General features: G+C 33.6%; 4 protein-coding genes across 4 annotated transcripts; all 4 read right to left on the minus strand.

The window, feature by feature from the left end:
• Window positions 1-927: 927 nt before the first annotated feature.
• LOTGIDRAFT_154374 (hypothetical protein) lies at window positions 928-4,350 on the minus strand (the record flags this gene model as incomplete). Its single annotated transcript, XM_009062059.1, has 6 exons — window positions 928-1,164; window positions 1,515-1,722; window positions 2,129-2,225; window positions 2,582-2,709; window positions 3,187-3,349; window positions 4,287-4,350. The coding sequence occupies 6 exons, from the start codon at window positions 4,348-4,350 to the stop codon at window positions 928-930; spliced, it is 897 nt and encodes a 298-aa protein (XP_009060307.1).
• Window positions 4,351-6,305: 1,955 nt separating this feature from the next.
• Window positions 6,306-6,845, minus strand: LOTGIDRAFT_154375 (hypothetical protein; the record flags this gene model as incomplete). The annotated part of the gene is made up of 1 exon (XM_009062060.1): window positions 6,306-6,845. One exon carries the CDS (start codon window positions 6,843-6,845, stop codon window positions 6,306-6,308), a length of 540 nt encoding a protein of 179 aa, XP_009060308.1.
• A 2,410-nt stretch (window positions 6,846-9,255) lies between these two features.
• LOTGIDRAFT_154376 (hypothetical protein) lies at window positions 9,256-11,391 on the minus strand (the record flags this gene model as incomplete). The annotated part of the gene is made up of 1 exon (XM_009062061.1): window positions 9,256-11,391. The coding sequence occupies one exon, from the start codon at window positions 11,389-11,391 to the stop codon at window positions 9,256-9,258; it is 2,136 nt and encodes a 711-aa protein (XP_009060309.1).
• A 2,788-nt stretch (window positions 11,392-14,179) lies between these two features.
• Window positions 14,180-18,172, minus strand: LOTGIDRAFT_210320 (hypothetical protein). The gene is made up of 8 exons (XM_009062062.1): window positions 17,878-18,172; window positions 17,104-17,316; window positions 16,672-16,783; window positions 16,312-16,453; window positions 15,806-16,004; window positions 15,383-15,481; window positions 14,996-15,167; window positions 14,180-14,519 (listed from the first exon to the last, which is right to left on the minus strand). Exons 2-8 carry the CDS (start codon window positions 17,297-17,299, stop codon window positions 14,432-14,434), a joined length of 1,008 nt encoding a protein of 335 aa, XP_009060310.1. The 5' UTR covers window positions 17,300-17,316; window positions 17,878-18,172; the 3' UTR covers window positions 14,180-14,431.
• Between the last annotated feature and the right edge of the window lie 2,303 nt (window positions 18,173-20,475).

Consider the following 20,475-nt stretch of genomic DNA (forward strand, 5'->3'; position numbering starts at 1 on the left):
AATACGGAAATAATAAATTGAGCAAAAACACATTGAAAGATACACCATACAATTAACTTTAACATACAAAAAACATAGCAGTACAATTTGAAATATATCATGATGACACTCGTGTCATTGTGACAATTCCATACAATTATATAGACAATATATCAGAAAGATAAGAAAATCAATTTAAGGCGGAAGTTCAATATTAAGATATAAAAAGCAGTAATCGCGTGGAACACGAAAATATTTCTCTGATATTACAGTACATGTAGATATTAACGAGCTGATAGAGTTCTAGAACAGTTCAGACTTAAATCCGACGTCAGGCTTCCGCTCGACAATGCAATTGCACTTCCAGTGCGGTATTGACCGATCATATCATATGCTATAATTACTGATGAACTCAAACAGCTGGTGCAGCTAATATTTAGAGGACATAGTCTCTTTTATATTTCGACTTAAGCTCTTAAGCTCCTGAAGGCAACTTCGTCTAACACAGTAGAGTGGTTGATGAAGCAAATAATACGATTTCTCGGACAATAAAAATCGACGAATTTATGTCGCACAATCGAGCCTATGGCATACTTAAATTGAGCAAACAGAGCAAACACAAAAAGGCACAAAGATAGCACAAATATAATTCATGAAAATAGAATCAAATTTGAGTTTTAGGCTTGGCTTTATCGAAGGAAAGTATTTCATGCAATATGAGCAGCGACTTTTCGTGGCGCTCGACATTTTTATTCTCCTTATATGTCGACAAAACATCATCTCGCGTTTATCTATGTCGCTCTCGGAATCTTCAAAAACATGTAACGTATTCAACAGACTAGTATAAAGATAAAAATGACAATGAACAAGAACAAAACTTATGCGTATACCTATTTATAGATACAATGATAATTCATGCAGATATGGCGGCATCAAAATAGCGATATTCTATTGTTGTTTTGGTGATTCGTTGAAAATGAACATCCCAAGAAAGGCGTTCTTGAATCTTTTGTTTCCCTGGCAATAGGCTACGGGATAGAGTAGTACCATGGTCTTGGCAGCTAAGGGTGGTATCACTGCAGCTAACATAGAAACTTGTGTTGTATCCGCAAATAAGGCCCAGATACAAATGAAACAGTACGGTCCCCAACCTATAAGAGCCAATATCAGAAGGAACGTACAAGTCTGAAAATATTGAAAAAAATATATATAAATTTTCCTTAAAGCTATTATGCTTTTATAAAAGTAAGATTTAATATTTCTGTAAATGGGTGCAAGCTGAATTCAAATTTAAACGTAAACAGGACGAATTGAGTAACTAATAATTGCCACCCAACTAGGTCAGCTAAAATTGATCCCTATAAGTATGAACAAATATTATGTAATTGCAAAACTCTTCGCACATGAATAATGCCATCCGATAAATTCTGATCACACTTGTCCGATAGACAACGCCTTGTGTTTTCTCTGCACATGGACCACAGGAGTACATGGCAATCTCAGAATTCAACTTGGCAAGAACTCTTCTTACATACCGATCGTAGTTGGTCTTCTCTAAAATATGTTTTTTCTTCCTTATCTTCGGTAATTTTATCAGTGCCAGACAGTATAAGGCAGATTAGGGCAACTGGTAGTGGTATAAGAAAACATGTTAAACTCAACATGGCCATAAAACTAGGATAACCACTATCATAGTTCTGCCATTTAATAGTACAAGATGTTCCAGATGGTTCGATGTCATAGCTGTAATTAGAATCATATGATACTGATAGAAAGGAAATAAATTGAAATGTCATGCAACACGATAAGACAAAGAGGGTTATAGTAATTTTCTCTTTTTCGATTTCTAACTGTAGATGAATCTTTTACAATTTGTACTACAGATGAACCCAGTGTCCTATCTGAACTTCAAGGCGTTTTTAACATGTCAGAAATAGATTTCAGTGAAGAATATTTAAAACTGAAGGCTTTTGTCGATAGTAATCATATCCTGGAAGAAGTGAATACAATTTCCTACCCTTCCGTCTACGGCTCATTGTTATTAACGTTTTAAGATGAATCAAGTTTTTGGAACGATATTTTGAGCTAAAAGTCTCAGTTTCAAAATGAAATCAACTTAAACAGTTTCCAAAAATGACGAAAAACTGACCTGGTCCATCCTAGTGCTGGCATAATACCCCAGAAAAATGCATTAATCCACACTAATGCTGTGATCATCCAATAGAACTGATTTGATACTTTATCAACTGAAATATAAATAACATTTAATGTATTAAGAATTGGGTGGTCATTGGTGCATTTCTGTTTAATCTGACACTATAGTTCAAAAGACAAAAATCTAAGTTTTTGTATTATTACGTTATTGACCCATCGAATCCTCCTATTTATGATTCAGCGACAAATAATTTTATAATTTAGCATTGTGATTCCGCACTATAGTAAACATCAATGATCTTGGCTCTGGAAACAGGTATGAAACACAGTGATAGATTTTGTGCTAATTAATAGGATATTGACTAATCAGAGTGCTTGTACATCATGCACTTTCATCACTTTGGCAAATCTTTAGGGGAATTCAATGAAGATACGTATCAATTCTTACCAGAATCTTTCTTTTTAGAAACAAGATATCTTTCAACACAAAGAGCAAACACATTTCCAATAGCAGCTATTCCAAAGAACATTCCAATAAAGCCATAAAAAGTACACATTCCACTTCCATATAACCACCTACAAAGATAATCAAATTAGTTGACAGCTTAACAGACTGAAGAAACTCTGGAGGATACAAGCTTTCATTAAATTAGTCTTATGTCACAATAACTCGAAAACAATGTTATTAACGTTCTTTTCGTCACAAAAGATTAGAAAAATAAGACAGAAATCAGGTTTTAGATTTTAAAGAGATATGATCTTAAATTCTCTTTGCTTCACAAATGAGATACTAATTTATTTAAAGGGGTATCAGCAAACACGTGTAGAAAAATTTTACGAGAAACATTATAAATTAGTCTAAACAATCGAGACATATTTTCCGATTTTGCTTCAATGTAGGTATGCGGTGGTTATTCATATTTTCGGCGGTTAAAAGACTAACCAGACAGCTTGTTAAAATAATGCTTATCATAATGATACTTGAGAACAAGGCCCATCTAGAACTATCGTTTCAAGACTTTAATGACATGGATAACACTGGTGGTATCTTACCTTCCACTAAAACTGGACGAACCAGAGAAGGGAAAAGCTCCTACAACGCCAACATTAGCTATTGCTAAACTGATATGTAGCCATGCTCGACCATATTTAAATAAACCTTTTTCACGTATGAATGTTAAAGCTACCAGTAAACTAAGGAGTGTTCCAGAAATACCTGAAATATATTAAAGAAGGCATAAGCAGGTTCAATTTCCGTAGAAGGAACATTCCGTTGACAGTAAAGTATCCTCATCAATGCAACATCTACAAACAACAATTCTATCATTACCAAAGCAGTATATCGATTGTGAAACTATTAGTTTAAGAAATTTGACCTTGTCTACTACATGATTGATGTTTTAAATATTGATGAAATATCGTAAAACAGCTTATTATGATAGACAAGATTCTGGTATTTCTTATATAGTCATACATTGATTCATTGATTTAAATGATTATTTCCGACCAGAAAATTTGCAATCAAGTGTGATTGCGTTTTATTGCCTTTCTATGTTATCTTTTAGGCATTACAATGATATTTGATAACAACAACATAATATTCTGTTTAATGGATATTAATATGAATACTTAATGGAAATTGTACAGGGACTCATTATGATTAAAAGTGGCATTATTCAAATTTTTTATAGAAAAAAATAGATCATAAATAAGGCTTTGATTGTAATCTTTAACAATTACTTAATTATTTCACCTGCATTTAGAGGTTCTGTTATTATTATTTATAGCAATTTTAAATATAGATTCATTCCAAAAATCAAGTAATGATATAGGATTGATTTTGATGAGTATAAAATAGGTTTATATATGTTTAATCGGAAAATGTTTACAACATTTAACATTTGTGTGCAAAAAAAAAAATTGTTGGTTGAAAAAAGATACAAAATGGTAAAATTAGAATTAATTCACAAAAACTTGTTTAACATCGACTTACAACTCTACTCTCTCCCAACCACCAGGTTTCACTCTTTATAAAATAAAAATAAGACTACAAGACGAGCTTATTTGATTTCTTTTTCATGAAGTCCTAAGCATACAAGATCCACAACTTTTTAAATGCCTGAAATTAAACGGAGTCTTTTAGATGAACTTACCGATTACCATATATGTTATTCCAACAATTGAATGTTCAAAGGATGAAAATTCCGCAGCCGTCATGGTGCCGTTCAGAGTTCTGTCTTCCACACTGTGCCTCCTGGCAACTGAAGGCAAGCTGAATATTCCAGAAATTTAAATGCTGAATAGGTAAAACTGCCGTGAACACGAACTGAACGGTAATGATATTGTATACGATACAAAGACAATATACTTACTGCATTTATTGGAAAATCGATAAAAATTGAGAAAGTAGATTCAGTCACCACGCACACCTCTAATTACCCTTAAATCTAATTAACCAAGTCAGGCATATAATAATTAGTACATAATACTAACTGTCATGTCCTATGTTTCCGCAAATTTCACAAGTGATCTCTAAACTGCAGCAGGTGCTACAAACACTTGTTACAAATATATTGTGTCCACTTTATCAGCAAGCATTTATGTGTTTGGCATAATAGCGGCTTTTGTGGTAGGAAAAACTCAAATTACAGAAATGTCATTTTCTGAAAATATAAAGGTGAATGAAAAATCCAGTATTAATTTGATATTAAATAGACTATAATGTTTTAGCCAATTTGACAATGATAGCGATTAAGTAATTCTATAAGTCTTTTATTTTGAAATGAAATATAGTTTTATTTCCTATTTTGAGCTCATGATTTAGCTAATGAATGCCAAGCAGTGTTCAAGAAAGAGAATTTAGACAAAAACTTATTAAATTAAAGAGGCCTCAAAGAATAATAATTTAGTCAGCTCATATCCAAGGTTGATACACTTTATATTTGATGTCTCATGTTTAAGATAATCCTTTTAATCCGATGAACTCGTGAACAATGTAAGGATTATTTTGATGATGTAGAATTTGACGAGCCGTGTATAAAGACTGCAAGCAGATGACAATAAGGCCACAGTTGTAAAAGTACAACGGATTAATATATCGTAAGCAATCAAATATATTAAAATACATGAAATGAAAAATGTCAATAAAGAGTTGTCACAAGGAAGGAGTTTTATGTCCCAATTTTCTGTTACTGTTTAGAGGATTGTCCTGAAGTTTTGCAGAAGATTACGAATAAGTTTCCTTGCCAGCGACATACTCAATGGTATATGAAATTAAGATACAATATTGGGACCATCGGCACTATATCAACTATATATCAAACAATTGATCAAGGGATTGTAAAGAAGTTCTCTGAATTTGTTATGTGTATCGAGTAAACTGATATACGGTGGTTCGTAATACGACATCATAAACCACCGCACTGATAGCACCAATTTGCACCATTTCAATTTTCGGACGCGATGCATATACAATTTTTAGAAAACTTTTTACTATTCCTTTAATGAAGGTGTTATGCGATTAAGGAATGGACATTAGCGCCAGTTTAAAGTCCTTGGGCAACTAGCACATTGCATCAAAGTTCAGACAATTTAAATAAACAAAAAAACGTAAACGTAAATTTTTAATTCCTAAGAAATTTTCAGAAACTTAAAATACTTTTTTATCAATATTTTATTGATTATCAAAAACATTTAACAGCAAATAGGCCTAAATAACTCGTTTTGTTCATATAACATCCAAATAAATATGACAAAAATTGATTCACAAAATTACACTGATAAAATTAATTACAGGTAGATTCAAATCAAATTGATTGTGATTATAACATTGTTCTGATAAACCTGTTTTACCTGTCATAGATATCAAACACACGCTACAATCCAACGTCTCCCTCTCGCAAGAACAATATAAAACGGGACTTTATCATTAGACATTACAGAGTCACTAAAGTCAGCTTCTGTCGGATCATCTACCCCCATACCCATGTACGTGTATTAAATTACTGGATCTGAACTCATGCGACTGACATAATGGATATTGATATCCGAATGTCCATCAGGAAACCAGGTTTGGTTGTTTCCAAAAACAGGATATTCATGATTCAAGATAATCAAAATTTAGAATATATGTAATTCTAATCAACGAGAGATTGATCAAATGCAATGCTTTTTCAGCTCTCTCCAATGTTTAAAGCTCTACGGATAGATGACAAGCGTTGATCTCTTTCATGGTATTTCATTGATTTGGCCTTCAAGGATCTCAACCAATAATCTGCAATGTTATCTGTGGACTTTCTCCTTGGTTGGTCAACGTAGATAACATTATCAGTCTTCAACTTTATTCCTATTTTTGGAAATTTTATTCTTTTACTGGCCCCTTTCACTAATTCACTGACTGTTGTGCTTTGGGATGAACGACGAATGTCAGATATTTCCACCTTTGGTGGACTTCTTTGATGCAAGTTTCTCTGTGGAGCAAAATGTCGGCTGTCATATTCAAGATGATGGCTTTGGAATGTTCCTTTGTTGGCTTCCTGTTGTAACGGTTGTAATTCTTGATGATAGATATCAAATATCTGCTGCTGCACTTGATTTGTTCGTCTGCGACATTTGGTACTGAAGGAAGTGAGTTTTTTCTCCAAGTACTTCTCTTGTTCGATATTTTTACTATGTGCTCTCAGCCACACTTCACTTCGTCTCATTATATCCATTCTGATATCCTCTGGAAACTGTAAATTACGCTTATGCTAGTAACTTAATCGGCTTATGATAATATGAACAATGGTAATCTAACTGAAAGTAATGTGTCCAACAAAATGGGTTCAATAAACATGAAATCCAATGTAATGTTCCTCTTGTTCAGATTTAAACGCCTGACACAATGACATTATATTCCATCTTTCGGTCATAGAAGTCTTTATAAATCAGTCGACTGTATATATTCAGTCCTTAAAATAAAAACTTATTTAGGCGCTGATTGACAATGTAACAAGTGTTTCTTCCATTCATTTTTTCCAAATGATCTATTATCGTCGCTATGAACACTTAAGATTTGCCTTATTTTCCTTCGTAGACAGCTCTTCATCTGTTGCTGAAGGTCACTATTCACGTCTATAATGATAACTTAGATAAGTTAGATATTGTGTCCACATACTCCAAACTTTTCTTACGCTTTAATTATCTTGCCTATCGTGACCGGCGACAAATACAGTTTTTGAAGTACCAAATAAATCGTTCTGAAGAGCCATAAAAATCTTAATCAACTCTTGTGTTTATAGCAAAGATAGTCTATAAAATCTTTTGTCTGAATAGTATTGTGTTTGTTATGAGTTAATAAGTTGTCTATGTTATTCTTGTTAAAAACACGATCTTATATCCACGTTTTGTATATAGGCCTACTATGACATTCAGTTTGTTACAATGCTGGTATTGAAATTCTTAATTATACAAGGTGTAGGGAACTTGAAAGTTTATTACGGTGTAAGAATCTCGTCAACTTTTCACATGGCAATTAATCAGATTTTAATACAAGCATTTATCACGCGTATGTTAATACCAGAATTTCGAAACATTTTAAAAATTTTGAAAATACATCGTATCCTATCGTAAACACAGCATACAAGGGTAATGAATGAAACAATCAATTGAAAAAATGATATTTTAAGGTTGCAAAAATATGATGATGAGAGTGATTCTGACATTACTGCAACTACACCCTTCCAGATATATTACTTGACCCTCCGAGCAATCAAGTCTGGATACGGGTACGATTAAAATGGTTTAATTACGATTTAATAGGCCTAACTAGCTAAATCGTGAATAAATTTTTTTATGACTACCTGCATTTGACGGCTACTGGAGCGTTTACTTACAAGGATACGCGATAACAAATATATCGCCCGGAATGATGGGCCTTGAAGCCCCAGGCTACCCCAATGATATCATTGATGTTTCTGAACGAATAACATTGATGTTTGAGAATAATGTAACATTGATGTTTGAGAATCATGTAACATTCATGTTTCAGAAAATGTTTGTGAATTATGTATCATTGATTTTTGAAAATTATGTAACATTGATGTTTGAGAATCGTGTAACATTGATGTTTGAGAAAATGTTTGTGAATTATGAACATTGATGTTTGAGAATTATGTAACAGCATCGATTTTTGATAACTACATATATGTATATGTAACATTGATGTTCAGAATTGTATATTAAATGTTTTCGCACTATATAACATTAGTGTTTGAGAATTATCATTATTATTATCATTGATATTTCAGAACTATATTGATGTTTAAAAACTATAAGTAACGTCGATTATATTGTAGAACTTTGTGTAAGGTTAATTTTTATAACTATGGTTTATATGGAAGTTTTAGAACAATGTGTCTACTGTTTTATAATTATATGTAACACATGAACTATGTATTAAATTGTATTTTAAGAACTATTTGTAACATTGACGTTTTAGAACTATATATATCATTGATATATCAGAACTAAATGAAACATAGATTTTTTTAGATTTGTGTATTATTCGTGTTTTAGAACTATGTGTTACATCAGTGTTTTAGAACTATTTGTAATTGGTGTTTTAAGACTATATGCAACGTTGTTATAACAGAACTATATGAAATATAGATGTTTAAGATTTTTGTATCATTCATGTTTTAGAACTATGTGTAACATTGGTTTCTTAAGACTATGTGTATCATTGATATCTTAGAACTATGTGTAATATTGGTGTTTTAGAATTATTTGTAATCTTGATATTTGAGAACAACAATGCAACACTGATTTTTAGATCTATGTGTAACTATGTATCATTATATCGTGATACATAACTTATCGTAGTCCTTGTATCTTGGACATTTTTCGAGCTTTATTTTATTTTCCCCACTATGGGATAGGAGGTGGAATTAAACGTAAGCAGACTGTCGAATATCTAGTCAAATTGAACAGATAGCCTAACCAACCTGCTACACTGACATGGGGAAAGCGGGTGGAATTATCCAAATAACCAGGATAGGAGCTATTGATACCAATGAAACATTAAAGTAACATAAACATATAATTACTTGAAATAATTTAATAACAGTACAAAAACTAATAAATTTACTCTTGGTGCGTGGGTTTTGATTGGAGAGTAAACCCATACATGACTTCATTTTCTAGTTCTAACATTCTGCTGACCATGGCTTGACCAAGTCTGTACCATCTTATATACCGACAATGTCTCATTTCTAAAAACAATGATCCCGCTCTCTGGATTTCACGATCAAGTTCTTCATTAGACCATGTATTCTGGTTTTTCTGCTTGGATTTATTCCAAGATACGCTACTATTGACGAATGGTCCATTGCGCACCGAAAACGTATGTAATTTGTCTAACTGTGTTTTGGATTCAGTTGGAGATTCACTGTTTTCATGGGTAGGGGAACTTGACTTGTCTTCGTCTTCATCTACTGGACTAGTATTGGTTGGAGAAAGATTTATTTCAAAATCCGGTATCTTGAATCTGTTTGCTTCCATTGCTTTTTTGGCGTCATAAGGTATATAACCCTTTTTCTTCGCTTGTCGGCTATTTTTCCGATTTCTTCTCATTTTTCGTTCAGCTATTTGAATTTTGATTTCTTTAGCTGGAATATGAACATCTTTTAACAGATCTCGAAGATCAAGCGCACCGCCAGATTTCTTTCCCAACTCAAAACTGCTTCTTCTTCCGTTTCCTTCATTGTACGATCCAATGGCATAATCATCATCGTCGTCATTGTTTTTCTGATATCTGAGGGGTTTGTTTGTTTTTCTTTTACCCCCTTTACCCTTTTTCTTGGAAAATTCTTTATCAGTCTTAGGCTCTAGGAACTTGACAGGACTGTGTAAAACTCGATACTGCTTCGGCTTTATGAGTTCTGGGCAACTAGTGCTTCGTTTTATCGTCTTCTTTAATAAACGTTTTGATGTTCTTCTATTGGGAATGTATTCAATTTGTGTTGCTTCTTGTGAGTCGTTGGCAAACCACTCTTCAAGAACTCTTAAATAACGAGAGCGGCGCTCACCAGATGCCAGTTCATCTCGGATGTCGTAGCCGAAACCATCTTTAATCGCCAAGTTAGAAACTTGTTCTACTAATTTCCAACCAATTTCATCAAGAAAACGTTCTTTAAGAGTTTTGTAATGATGGAGTTTAGACAATCTGTTGCATTCGTCATCTTCTCCACTTAAAAAACCACCAAGACTTTTGTGCCTTTTGTTTCGTCTCATACGCGCTTTGCGTTCTCTTTTTATTTCTTTTATGACGCGACGGAAAAACATAAGAATGCAAATCGATCTAACTACTTGTCTGAAGCGTGCTATGCCTTTAAGTTTTAATTTCCACTTGGGTTTCTTGAGTTTTAATCTCATAGCTCTGAGCTCTTTATCTGTCATATTTTCTAATTCATAGTCATCGTCCTCATCTGATACTTCATCTGGTTTAGCATGCAGTTTTTCAAATCTAGTCATCTGCCTTTGGCGCTTTGCATGCATTTTATTCTTAACCCGCTTCTGAAGAAGTCCGCCGTTCTTCATGATGAATTCTATGTCTGACTCACTGCCAGACTCTTGATCACTGACCAAAACATCCATGGACACAAATTTAGTTGACTGGTATTTAAGGGAAATAGGTTCATCGTCAACGATTGCTTCACTTTCGTAACCACTTAAAGATCTTTCCACAGTCGAGTTTTGTACGACGACTCGAAATTCTGAGCTGAATTTTACAGCATCCTCGTCGCCACTGTCTGTTTCTGGTTCCGGACTGTAGAACATTTCCGGGGTAAACGGGTAACTCTGCTGCGTGACACTTTCCTTATTCTTAGTATTCATCTCACGAACCATTGATTTATACCAATTCTTTTCTAAGTGTTGTCCATATTGCTGACGGATGGCATAGCTGCTAATTTCGCTCTTTCGAACTTCCGGGTCTTCATCAGCTGGTTTGCTTGAGACTACTCCGTGGACCATTAATCTAAGATCTTCGGTGACGTTCTCCTTCCTCGTCGCTGAGCTACTTCGAGAAACAGCATCTGGTGATGTTTGTCTTACATTTCTTGCCAATGCCTCTTTTGGAGTTTCTGTTACACGGACATGAATTCCCCTAGTCTTCAGGTATACTGTTTTGGTAGAGGTTTGGATATCATATCCACTAACACCATCTAGCTTGGCGGTGATACGCTGTGAATGACATATTGGTGCTAGCTTTGTCGCCATGGGTTTGGTCTCACTCCCTCCTGGCTCGCCCAATCTGTTGTTGATCTGTTTTCGAAATCCCTGTAAAGACTGTGATTGTTCGAGAAGACTTGGGCTATCTTTCCCTTTAGGATGATAAGAACTCAGCACAATAGCCTTGCGTTGTCGAACAAAGTGCTTGGTACATCTACTCGATTTGGCTACTGTGGGCCCTGAGTGGTCCCGTATATTATAAATACTGAGGTCTTTGATAGGGGAAATCACAAGAGCATTTCTTTCCTTGTAGTAATCTCCAGTCACATCAGCGCCTTCAAGAAGACCATGCTTTCGACGAACCTTATCCCCTTTAATGTGGACAGCAGGAAAAGTTGCCGAATCCTTGTGAATTTACGTTCTTTTCTTGTAAATATATTCATTTTGAAGGCTGCCAACCATCATTTTTCTTTATACAACTACAAATCTGGAATGAAAAACATCATTGATGTTTTGAAAATTGTCAATATTTTATATCGTGGAATGAAACCAATTTGGTGTTCTATTTACGTGCGTTTTAGAAATTTATAGCCGAGTTAAAGTCTTATTTAGTTGATAAAAACTCAATAAGGTAACATAATTCTTACAATTTACAACCGATAAATTCTGTCGAATAAAATTTGGTCGTATTATAATAAGCGGGTTGAGTCTAAAGTGGGTCTGTAAAGGATGAGGCAAATTGTGATTAAGTAAGTACACCTTGGATATTTGCATGCACGTCAATGCGTATGAGGATGCAGTGTATTAAAATAACCAATAGGTTATTGCAACATTCCTGTTGATTCGTTAATATTGGTTGGTGTCTTGATTCTTAACTAAAGTAAAAAGTCTACCAGGACATGACTATATAAAAAGAAGGATGGAGTCGAGAAGACCAGCAGATTAAGGTTTCATCGCATAATTTGATAGTATGCCTAACATGTCTTACTATGGTACATTCAAAAGATATTGAGTTGCTATTGTTTATAGCCATAGTTTTCAACCTTTTGAATTCCTCGTTCCCGCTAATAATTTTATAAAGATTCGTAGTGAACGGGATACAATAGTTGAGGGTTACTTGCATGTATCAAAACGTATCTAGATGTTTTCATTAGACGCCCGCCTCTTGCTTATTGTATAACAATGCAATTCAAATCCTGTTTCAAACTTTCGGTCTATAGATTTTCAAATTTGTTGCTTACCTCGACTACATTGAATGAAGAATGGTGTGATGAAACTCAGATGAATTGTACTTATGTAAAACTCCAAAGTAAAAATGAATCATTACATACTTATTTCTAGACTATATGTGAGAAATGGTAACTATGGAAAACAACTAGAATGCATGACTAAGTCTAGTGTATAATTAATAATTATTGTTGATGACACAATCATGGTATGTCATTCAATAACCACAGTGTTACATACTACCTACTTTTAATCTTTAATGACGAGAAGTCTTTCACAGTTTCCATACTATCTCAAAAAGTATTGATAGCTTTTTAAATAATCAAATTCCCACATTAGGGTTCCCTTCCCCTATACAAAACACTTACCTTGGAGGACTCCTTACAATTTAATATCATTATAAGAGAGAATATAGCGGTATTTACTTCATTTAATGGTAAGGGAGCCTAATGTGTGACTTTGATTCTGAAAAGTGATAATGGACACCAGAAGTACAATTCTGTTGACTTATAGAGCAATAACTGGACTACAGCCTTCTATTTAAAAAAAAAAACCCTTGAAGAGATTGTAAAGAGATTTTCTAAATTTTGGAATTGCAGGAACCATTGACATCTGATTGAAAATTGGAATGGTGCATATTGATGCTATCATCAATGTCACCGATATACATACAAAATTTAGAAAGTCTCTTTACAATCCGTTTAAAGCAAGGTTCGTCATTATTTTCCCAAGCTATATTAATCTTGATTAGAAGCATGATCTGCGATTCTATCTGTGCCCTCGTCGATTAAATTTGAAGTTAAAAAGTATTAACAATTATTATCTGAAGGGTCACGAACTGGTAGATGGCAGATTTATTTTAACGGCTTGTGACCCTTCATAGTTAAAGAAAGATATTACCAGCCTTGTCCACTCAGCAGTTTAAATAAATAACTTTCACCTGTTCTTCAAAACGTGAATCGAAACGAGATAGGGATGATTTAAGCCAGTATTTATAAAAAGCAATGTATCGTATGATATATTGTGACAAATACCTATATTTATCTTGGCGTGTCTGCAGCAATAATAACTGACTGACGCCAGCTTATTGACATCGATTCTTTTTAAGACTCTAAAATCACGCGTTGCTTAACGTGTCTTGAAAACCTCCATATTTATCATGATATTCTAGTCAATACATAATGTTTTTGAAGAGTATTTTCAACGTATAAAAATCTTTCGACAATGTTTTCCAAAAACACCAACTACTCTAAATCTATTTCTGCATATGTCAAATATAATATGCTAATATTAGACAGCTTATGTTTAATTATGACGAACCTTAAAGAGTTTTCGGTAGCAGATAGACACACATGTACGGATAACTCTTACTGGTTGTAAATTATAGTGGTAATGACGCATTCCTATAAATGGCCAAGGGAGGAGGTGGGGGGTCCTTAAATTAAGCAATATTTTCTTCATAACAACCTTCATAGCGACAACAAACTTTTTCAAAAGAGGTTTGTTAATGTAACAAAGGCAGGTAAAACAAACTTATTGACAGCTGCTACCTTTGTAAGATACTTCTACAAAGTTTGCTCTTTCCAATGAATCAAGCTCAACACTAGAATGATCTGGAAACAATTTATTTTACAATACAGGTCATTTATCTACCTTATTATACACAGTAACACATTTTTTTTTTTAAACAAGGACAATCCCAGATAGAAAAGATACCAAATCACTTAGACTCCTGGGCTAGTACCTTTATGGTTAAGTCTAGTGGAAATTAGATGTTCAATGTCTGTATCAGGTGACTGAATCAAAGATATCACAATAAACAGTTCACAATGTTTTCTACAATCACAACATCACAAAATATTTATTTCCTTCTACCACCTCCACCATTAGATAATAATATAGCTAATCTTATAAATATATTGATAGTATCCATATAGATTCCCAGACATCTGAAATAGATATAACATTTACTATTTAACACATTAAACTTTGCTTAAGCAATACAGTTGTGTAAAGAAGTTTCTTTATTATCTGATAGAGCTCAGGTTCAAACAAATAAGAGTTGTTTCCCTTATTCAGTCTTGTGGAATGTATTTTACTCTAAATTCATATTAAAAGGGCTTAAAAGCACAAACAACGATTTGCCTACAATGCCCATTTATTTAAGCGATTTGCCTAAGCACGTACCCAACTTGACCAAATCGTGGCTCATAACTCTTTGGTATGATTTATTTAAGATTCAAGATTGCGCGCAACAGTGGAAGTAAGTAAGAAGATTTAGAGAACAGGTTCTAAAACTATAGGAATAAAGACAAATAGCCAGGTGTCTGCAAAAAGCTCAAGTTCCTTCTTCTCAGAAAGCTACACAACTACAAACTTTTAAACCAGGTTTGATATACACTAATACTTTCTGAAATAAACTTACCCATTGATAGGATCATAACGTCGCACTCCGTAAGTTGGATGAGTTTCAGCTTTTTTGATGATTTTCTGGGTATCATATAGTAAGAAGGCACTAAAGAGAACTAATCCACCATACATAGTTATAGAATAAAGACCAGCTCCTAGTGCTGTGGTAGGTGGTAAGAACATACCTCCTGTAGGAATATAAATTATAATTCAGCATTACCCATCTAATAAATATAGTCCAATTTCTTCCAAAAATCTAAAGAACTGTTAGATATCTTGATGAATCAGGAGTTTTCCATTTTAAATGCTATAATATACATTGTACATTTCATACTCTGTGTATGTTAATAGTAATATTTATTGCTTATCACGTCTGTGTTTGACCATTTGTACCTATACTAACCAATAGATGAAGCAAACACAACTCCAAGACCAATAGCCAATGGTCCTCCCATGTTCAAAAATTTCTCACTTGGTGCACACATTGCTACAGCTGATAACCCTGTAGAAGACAGAAAAGCTCATAGTTATTTACAAGCCATACACGAAGAATTGGCTCTAAAACATGAAATATTGAATATATAATTGTCCTTAATATTAACAACAGTTCCTAACACTGTTCAACATAGTGATAATAGTGGTTATCATGTCTTTATGAAAACTTTCAAAATGCTATATTTTTGTAAGTATTTCATAATTACCAATTTTCTTCAATTGCATGCTTTTATTTCAAAAGAAGATATTTAGTCGCTACCAAAAAGAAATAGAAATATTGCATGATACCAATTGTTCTAGCCTTCTTTTAGATAAAACTTAGTTAACCTACCCCCAACAATGCCAGCAGTGTACCAGGCAGCTCTTATTAATAAAGGTCCACCAAGAACAGCTAATGGTGCCAAGGTGGTACCAACTATACCACTATATGCCATCCATACTAAATGTTTAGCACTAAATCCACCAGTATATTCCATGGATCTACAAACCATACCAGCTCCAATCAAACCAACAATCTGAGCTCCGAAAGTCTACAAACAGTTAAACATATAACATTTTAGTCCTTGTTAAAAGAAAGCATTCTTCTAGATTATGAAGCGAATTATGAACATATATAGCCTGTGGCTCTGGAGCATGGAGACTTGTTTTTTGGTTGCATATATTAAACCCTTTGACCTGCATCACTGACAAGGGGAAAACTAGGTTTAATAGTCGTATCCTATGCAAAGATTAGAGCTGACCTCATAGAGGCTAGACTAAGCCATTGCTACAACTATTTTGAGGTTAATAGTTTTACTTTGTCAATTTTAACAAATTTATAGTGGAATTTCTACTTACCAACATGGGGCGCCTCATCATCAGACTCATTGCTTGTGGACTACGCCATAATGTTGCAGCAGATATGGCTGAAAGAGCTATACTTCCACCAAAATACATGTATGTATCTCTAATGCGCGCCTTTACCACTTTAGGCCATAATCTAAAATAATAATACAAATAAATTAGGAAGGAAGTGAATTTGTATTAAATGCAAACTAACAAACTTTAACATATTTGCATGGACACAGAAGATATTCTTTTAAACTGATATTTGAATTTTCGTTTATGTTATAAATTCAATTTACTGACAAATGTGGGAACTAAATGGAAAATGCACTCAAACCATGGAAAGATATAAGTCTCTTGGTGTAAACTTACGCAGCCCTATCAATAGCACCAACTTCACTTGACATTCCTAATCCATAATAACATAAAGCTCCTAAACCAAACACAGCAGAACCTGCTACCACACCTTGCCCTAGACTGAATGCTGAAATATATTATATATTATATTAGTATTTACTTATCTTATTGAAGGACACTATTCAACAATTCATTCAGAATGTCATTAGATGTTACGGTTTAAAATCTTAAAGATGAAACTTCATCAAAAATTAAAAAAATCTGTTATGAATTGTGTTAAGGAAAGGGTCCTTGTGTAATATAATAACCATAGCCAGCCAGTACCAGGTAATTCTCTAGAACTCCTATCCAGAAAACATAAGTTTCAAATACTTCCATGAACTGCTTGTTAAACTTAAACTGGTATTTACCATGCCAGATTTGAACATAATATTATACATAATTTACCTGAATCTCCTGCAGGAGCCATAGCAATATCTTTTATCGATCTTCTTTTAGCTCTTGTGCCAAGACCACTTTTAGTCCCATTAGCATACTTCTGTATTCTGGTTACTTGATGTGATTTAACTGGTGTCTTGCCCAACCCACTGACAAAAGCAGTGAGAGGGACCCTAGTGGTCATCACTAAACGTGTAGACAGCATTTTAACTTATCCTTCACCTGCAAAGTTAATAAAATCAGTAACAACCCATACAACTTGTTTTTCCTGACTTTTTTATAGATCAAACTATTTACACAAAAATAGGTGGCACATTTTGCCACCGTGGTCGAGTTGGGTACTCATGAAATATGGGTCAGAGTGAGGGATTCATAAAGAAAATCGAAACAAACCAATTTTAATTATTTTGTAGAATATCTGAGGAAACATCTAAGACATAAAAAAAAAATTCAGTTTGTTTTAACTTTGACGAAATTAGGTGTTGAATCCTTATAGGCACCACTGTAATATGTGTAAAAATCTCCAAAATTGTCCTTGAAAATGAAGATGAAATATCCTCAGGTGTTCCTACCAACAGACTACTTCCTTTCAGTCATTGGCACTTTCTCCCACCTTCAGGTATCGACCATTCGATGACTTTACAAAAAGCAAAAAGATACCAACGAAATTATCTATCACCATCGACACCCGACCCGTGTCTCAGCAGAGATCTGTGTAAGTGTAAGTCAACTGTTTCAGTTGTCACCCTTCTTATTCGCCTGAATATACATTTATATACTCACACTTTTCTGTAAATATTCGTTCTTACCAAGCTACAACACGAAACGTCACAGTTTGTCTGCAATCTTCTATTGCGTTTGTTTTCTTATGCAAGACTTTTCCAGAAGCGGAAGTCAAGATAGAATAGGGTATCTGAAAATTACAAATGCACTCAAATGCACAAAAACGTATCAGAAAGGGTTTTTCATTTGCTAAGTTGGAGCTCGAATCACCTCACTTAAGGCCTAGTTTTGTGTGTAAAATTCAGTTTATTGTTTCGAATTATCGGACGCTATCCATATTTCTGTGTTTACTGCGTAGGCCTACTGTATATACAGTTCTCCGTATGAACAGTCTATGTTTTTAAATAAGTCAGGGTGTCTCTAAAAAACAGATTCACTCAAATATACCAAATCAACGAAGAAATCGACTTATACAAGTTGAGATTCGTTTTATTGTTGGCTTTCAGAAACTTTAAAGTAAGGGGCCAGCTAATCGCAAGGGATATAACTGAACAAAATACAAGCTTAATTTGATATTGCAGAGCGATTAACTTTCACCTTTAAAGGGAAGTAACTATACTAAATAATTTTTGTTTTATCAGTACTACAAACTACAAATAAATCTGTATATACGGCTCTGTGAAATTTATGCTAAAAATAGAAAAATAACAACCACGTGTCACATGATATCTAAATATAGTAACAGCTCATCTGAAATCGAGGCTCGTTCTGGTCGAGGGAATCTCCATGCCAAGATTGGGAGTGACCCATCGTAAAGAAGTTTGACAACTCAACCAAAACATTACAGGCCCCGGAATATTAAAATCAAGACAAGATGTCAGGTAGAGTAAAATATGATTGTGTTTTATGCAAATTATTATCAGTTCTTTTCAATTAGTTCTACTGGGAATTATTTCTATTCATAAATCTTATTTATTTGATGTAGGCAGCTTACAAAAACAAGAGTCTGAAGAGACTGCACATTTATTGTGAAACACAACTAAACGATAGGCCGGGCCCTAGCCCTAGTAAAAACAAGGGAAACTGTGTCTTTGAACTGTTATGTTAAGCCTTTGCAATAGCTTACTTTGTCTAAAAGAAGTTGAACAGGTTCTTAATGGAAATGTAGGAGATATGAAATAGGCTTATTGAAAAAACTTTGTAGTATTTTGTAGTACTGGTAGTAGGCCATTTGGCATTGTCATTATTATTACAAAAATTTTGAGGTAGGCTACTGGTACAAGTTACCTTCTTATCACTAGGCCTAATTTAAGCAATTCTACTTAGGCCTACTGGATATAGATAATATATCTACCTTTTCCATCCAAATAAGTTGTAGGTAGGGCTTCAACTAAAAGTAGGTTGGTATAAGCTTATTTTGAAGTTTCAGAAGCCAAAATCATAGTTCTATGTCTAGACTAGATTAGACTATAGGACTAAGGACTACTGAGCTTTACAATTTATCAGGCTATCATTTTTTTTATCATGCATTCTTGTAATGTTAGAGATCTTCATTAATTAGACTATGTTAGAGGTGATGATTCTAGTTATATTACAAAAATGAATGTGAGAGTGAGCAAATTTAACTCCTTTTCATCCCCCCTGTGGCTGTATTGAGACAATGAGTATTAATGTAAGTGTATGGGAGTATCTTGTAGTATTTATTTAAAAGCTTTATCATAGCCCTAAAAATTACAATCAAACTGATAATGATATGAGCTCTTGATCACTTATTCATAGAGTAGAGAAGATAGTGAATACCAGTACATAATATTTTTATGTGAGTTAAATAGAGCATTTCTTCAACTAAAGATCATAAAAAGGCTATTGCTGTCAAGAAGGACACTGATACTGATATTAAACTTTCATTTAAAGGCTTTTTGTTAACAATGATTTTTGAAATATTCTGTATGTTGTTTTTAAATAACAAAGCTTAGAACATTTTGAAGATAACAATTTATTCATTCATTATTAAAAGTAGAATAATCATTTAAATGGTGCAATATTGTGACCTAGTTAGAATATTTGGATATATTTATTGTTTATTTCATACTAGAAATTTCACAATATATTTGATCTGTTTGAAGTGTGACAATAGGCCCAATGTATTGATATGAAATTTAGGAAAGAAATATATATAGATATCATAACAGTAGCCTTTTACACTCCAGTCTTAAAATAGTGGACATAGTTTTAGCTTGCCTCTGGGTAGGAAAAGAATTCAGTAATATGATAAGACAAATTAACAACAATCTCACGCAATTTTTTTTCTTCATAATCATCATTGCCTTCTGGACATGAACTTAACTTTTGTAGGTAAAATGCACTGGATTGGAAATGTTCTATATTCACAGGCACACCGAGCTTTACAAATTTAATAATCTAGACTGGGTAGAAGCTGCTTACTCATGTAACTTATGATCTGGTTCTTTCTGATGGTGTTTTAAAAGCTATTATATATGTTTCTGTTCCAGATTTAGTATTTAAAAGTTTAAATTCCATGTCTGCTTTATTTGTCAAATGTTATCAAATTGAAATGCTAAAATTTTATTTTTTCAATTTCAGATGGTTTAAGTTAAATGAAGATCTTTGGATTAAGTTAGTTTATATTTTATATTG

Source organism: Lottia gigantea, assembly GCF_000327385.1.
Source record: "Lottia gigantea unplaced genomic scaffold LOTGIsca_5, whole genome shotgun sequence".
Lineage (NCBI taxonomy): Eukaryota > Metazoa > Mollusca > Gastropoda > Lottiidae > Lottia > Lottia gigantea.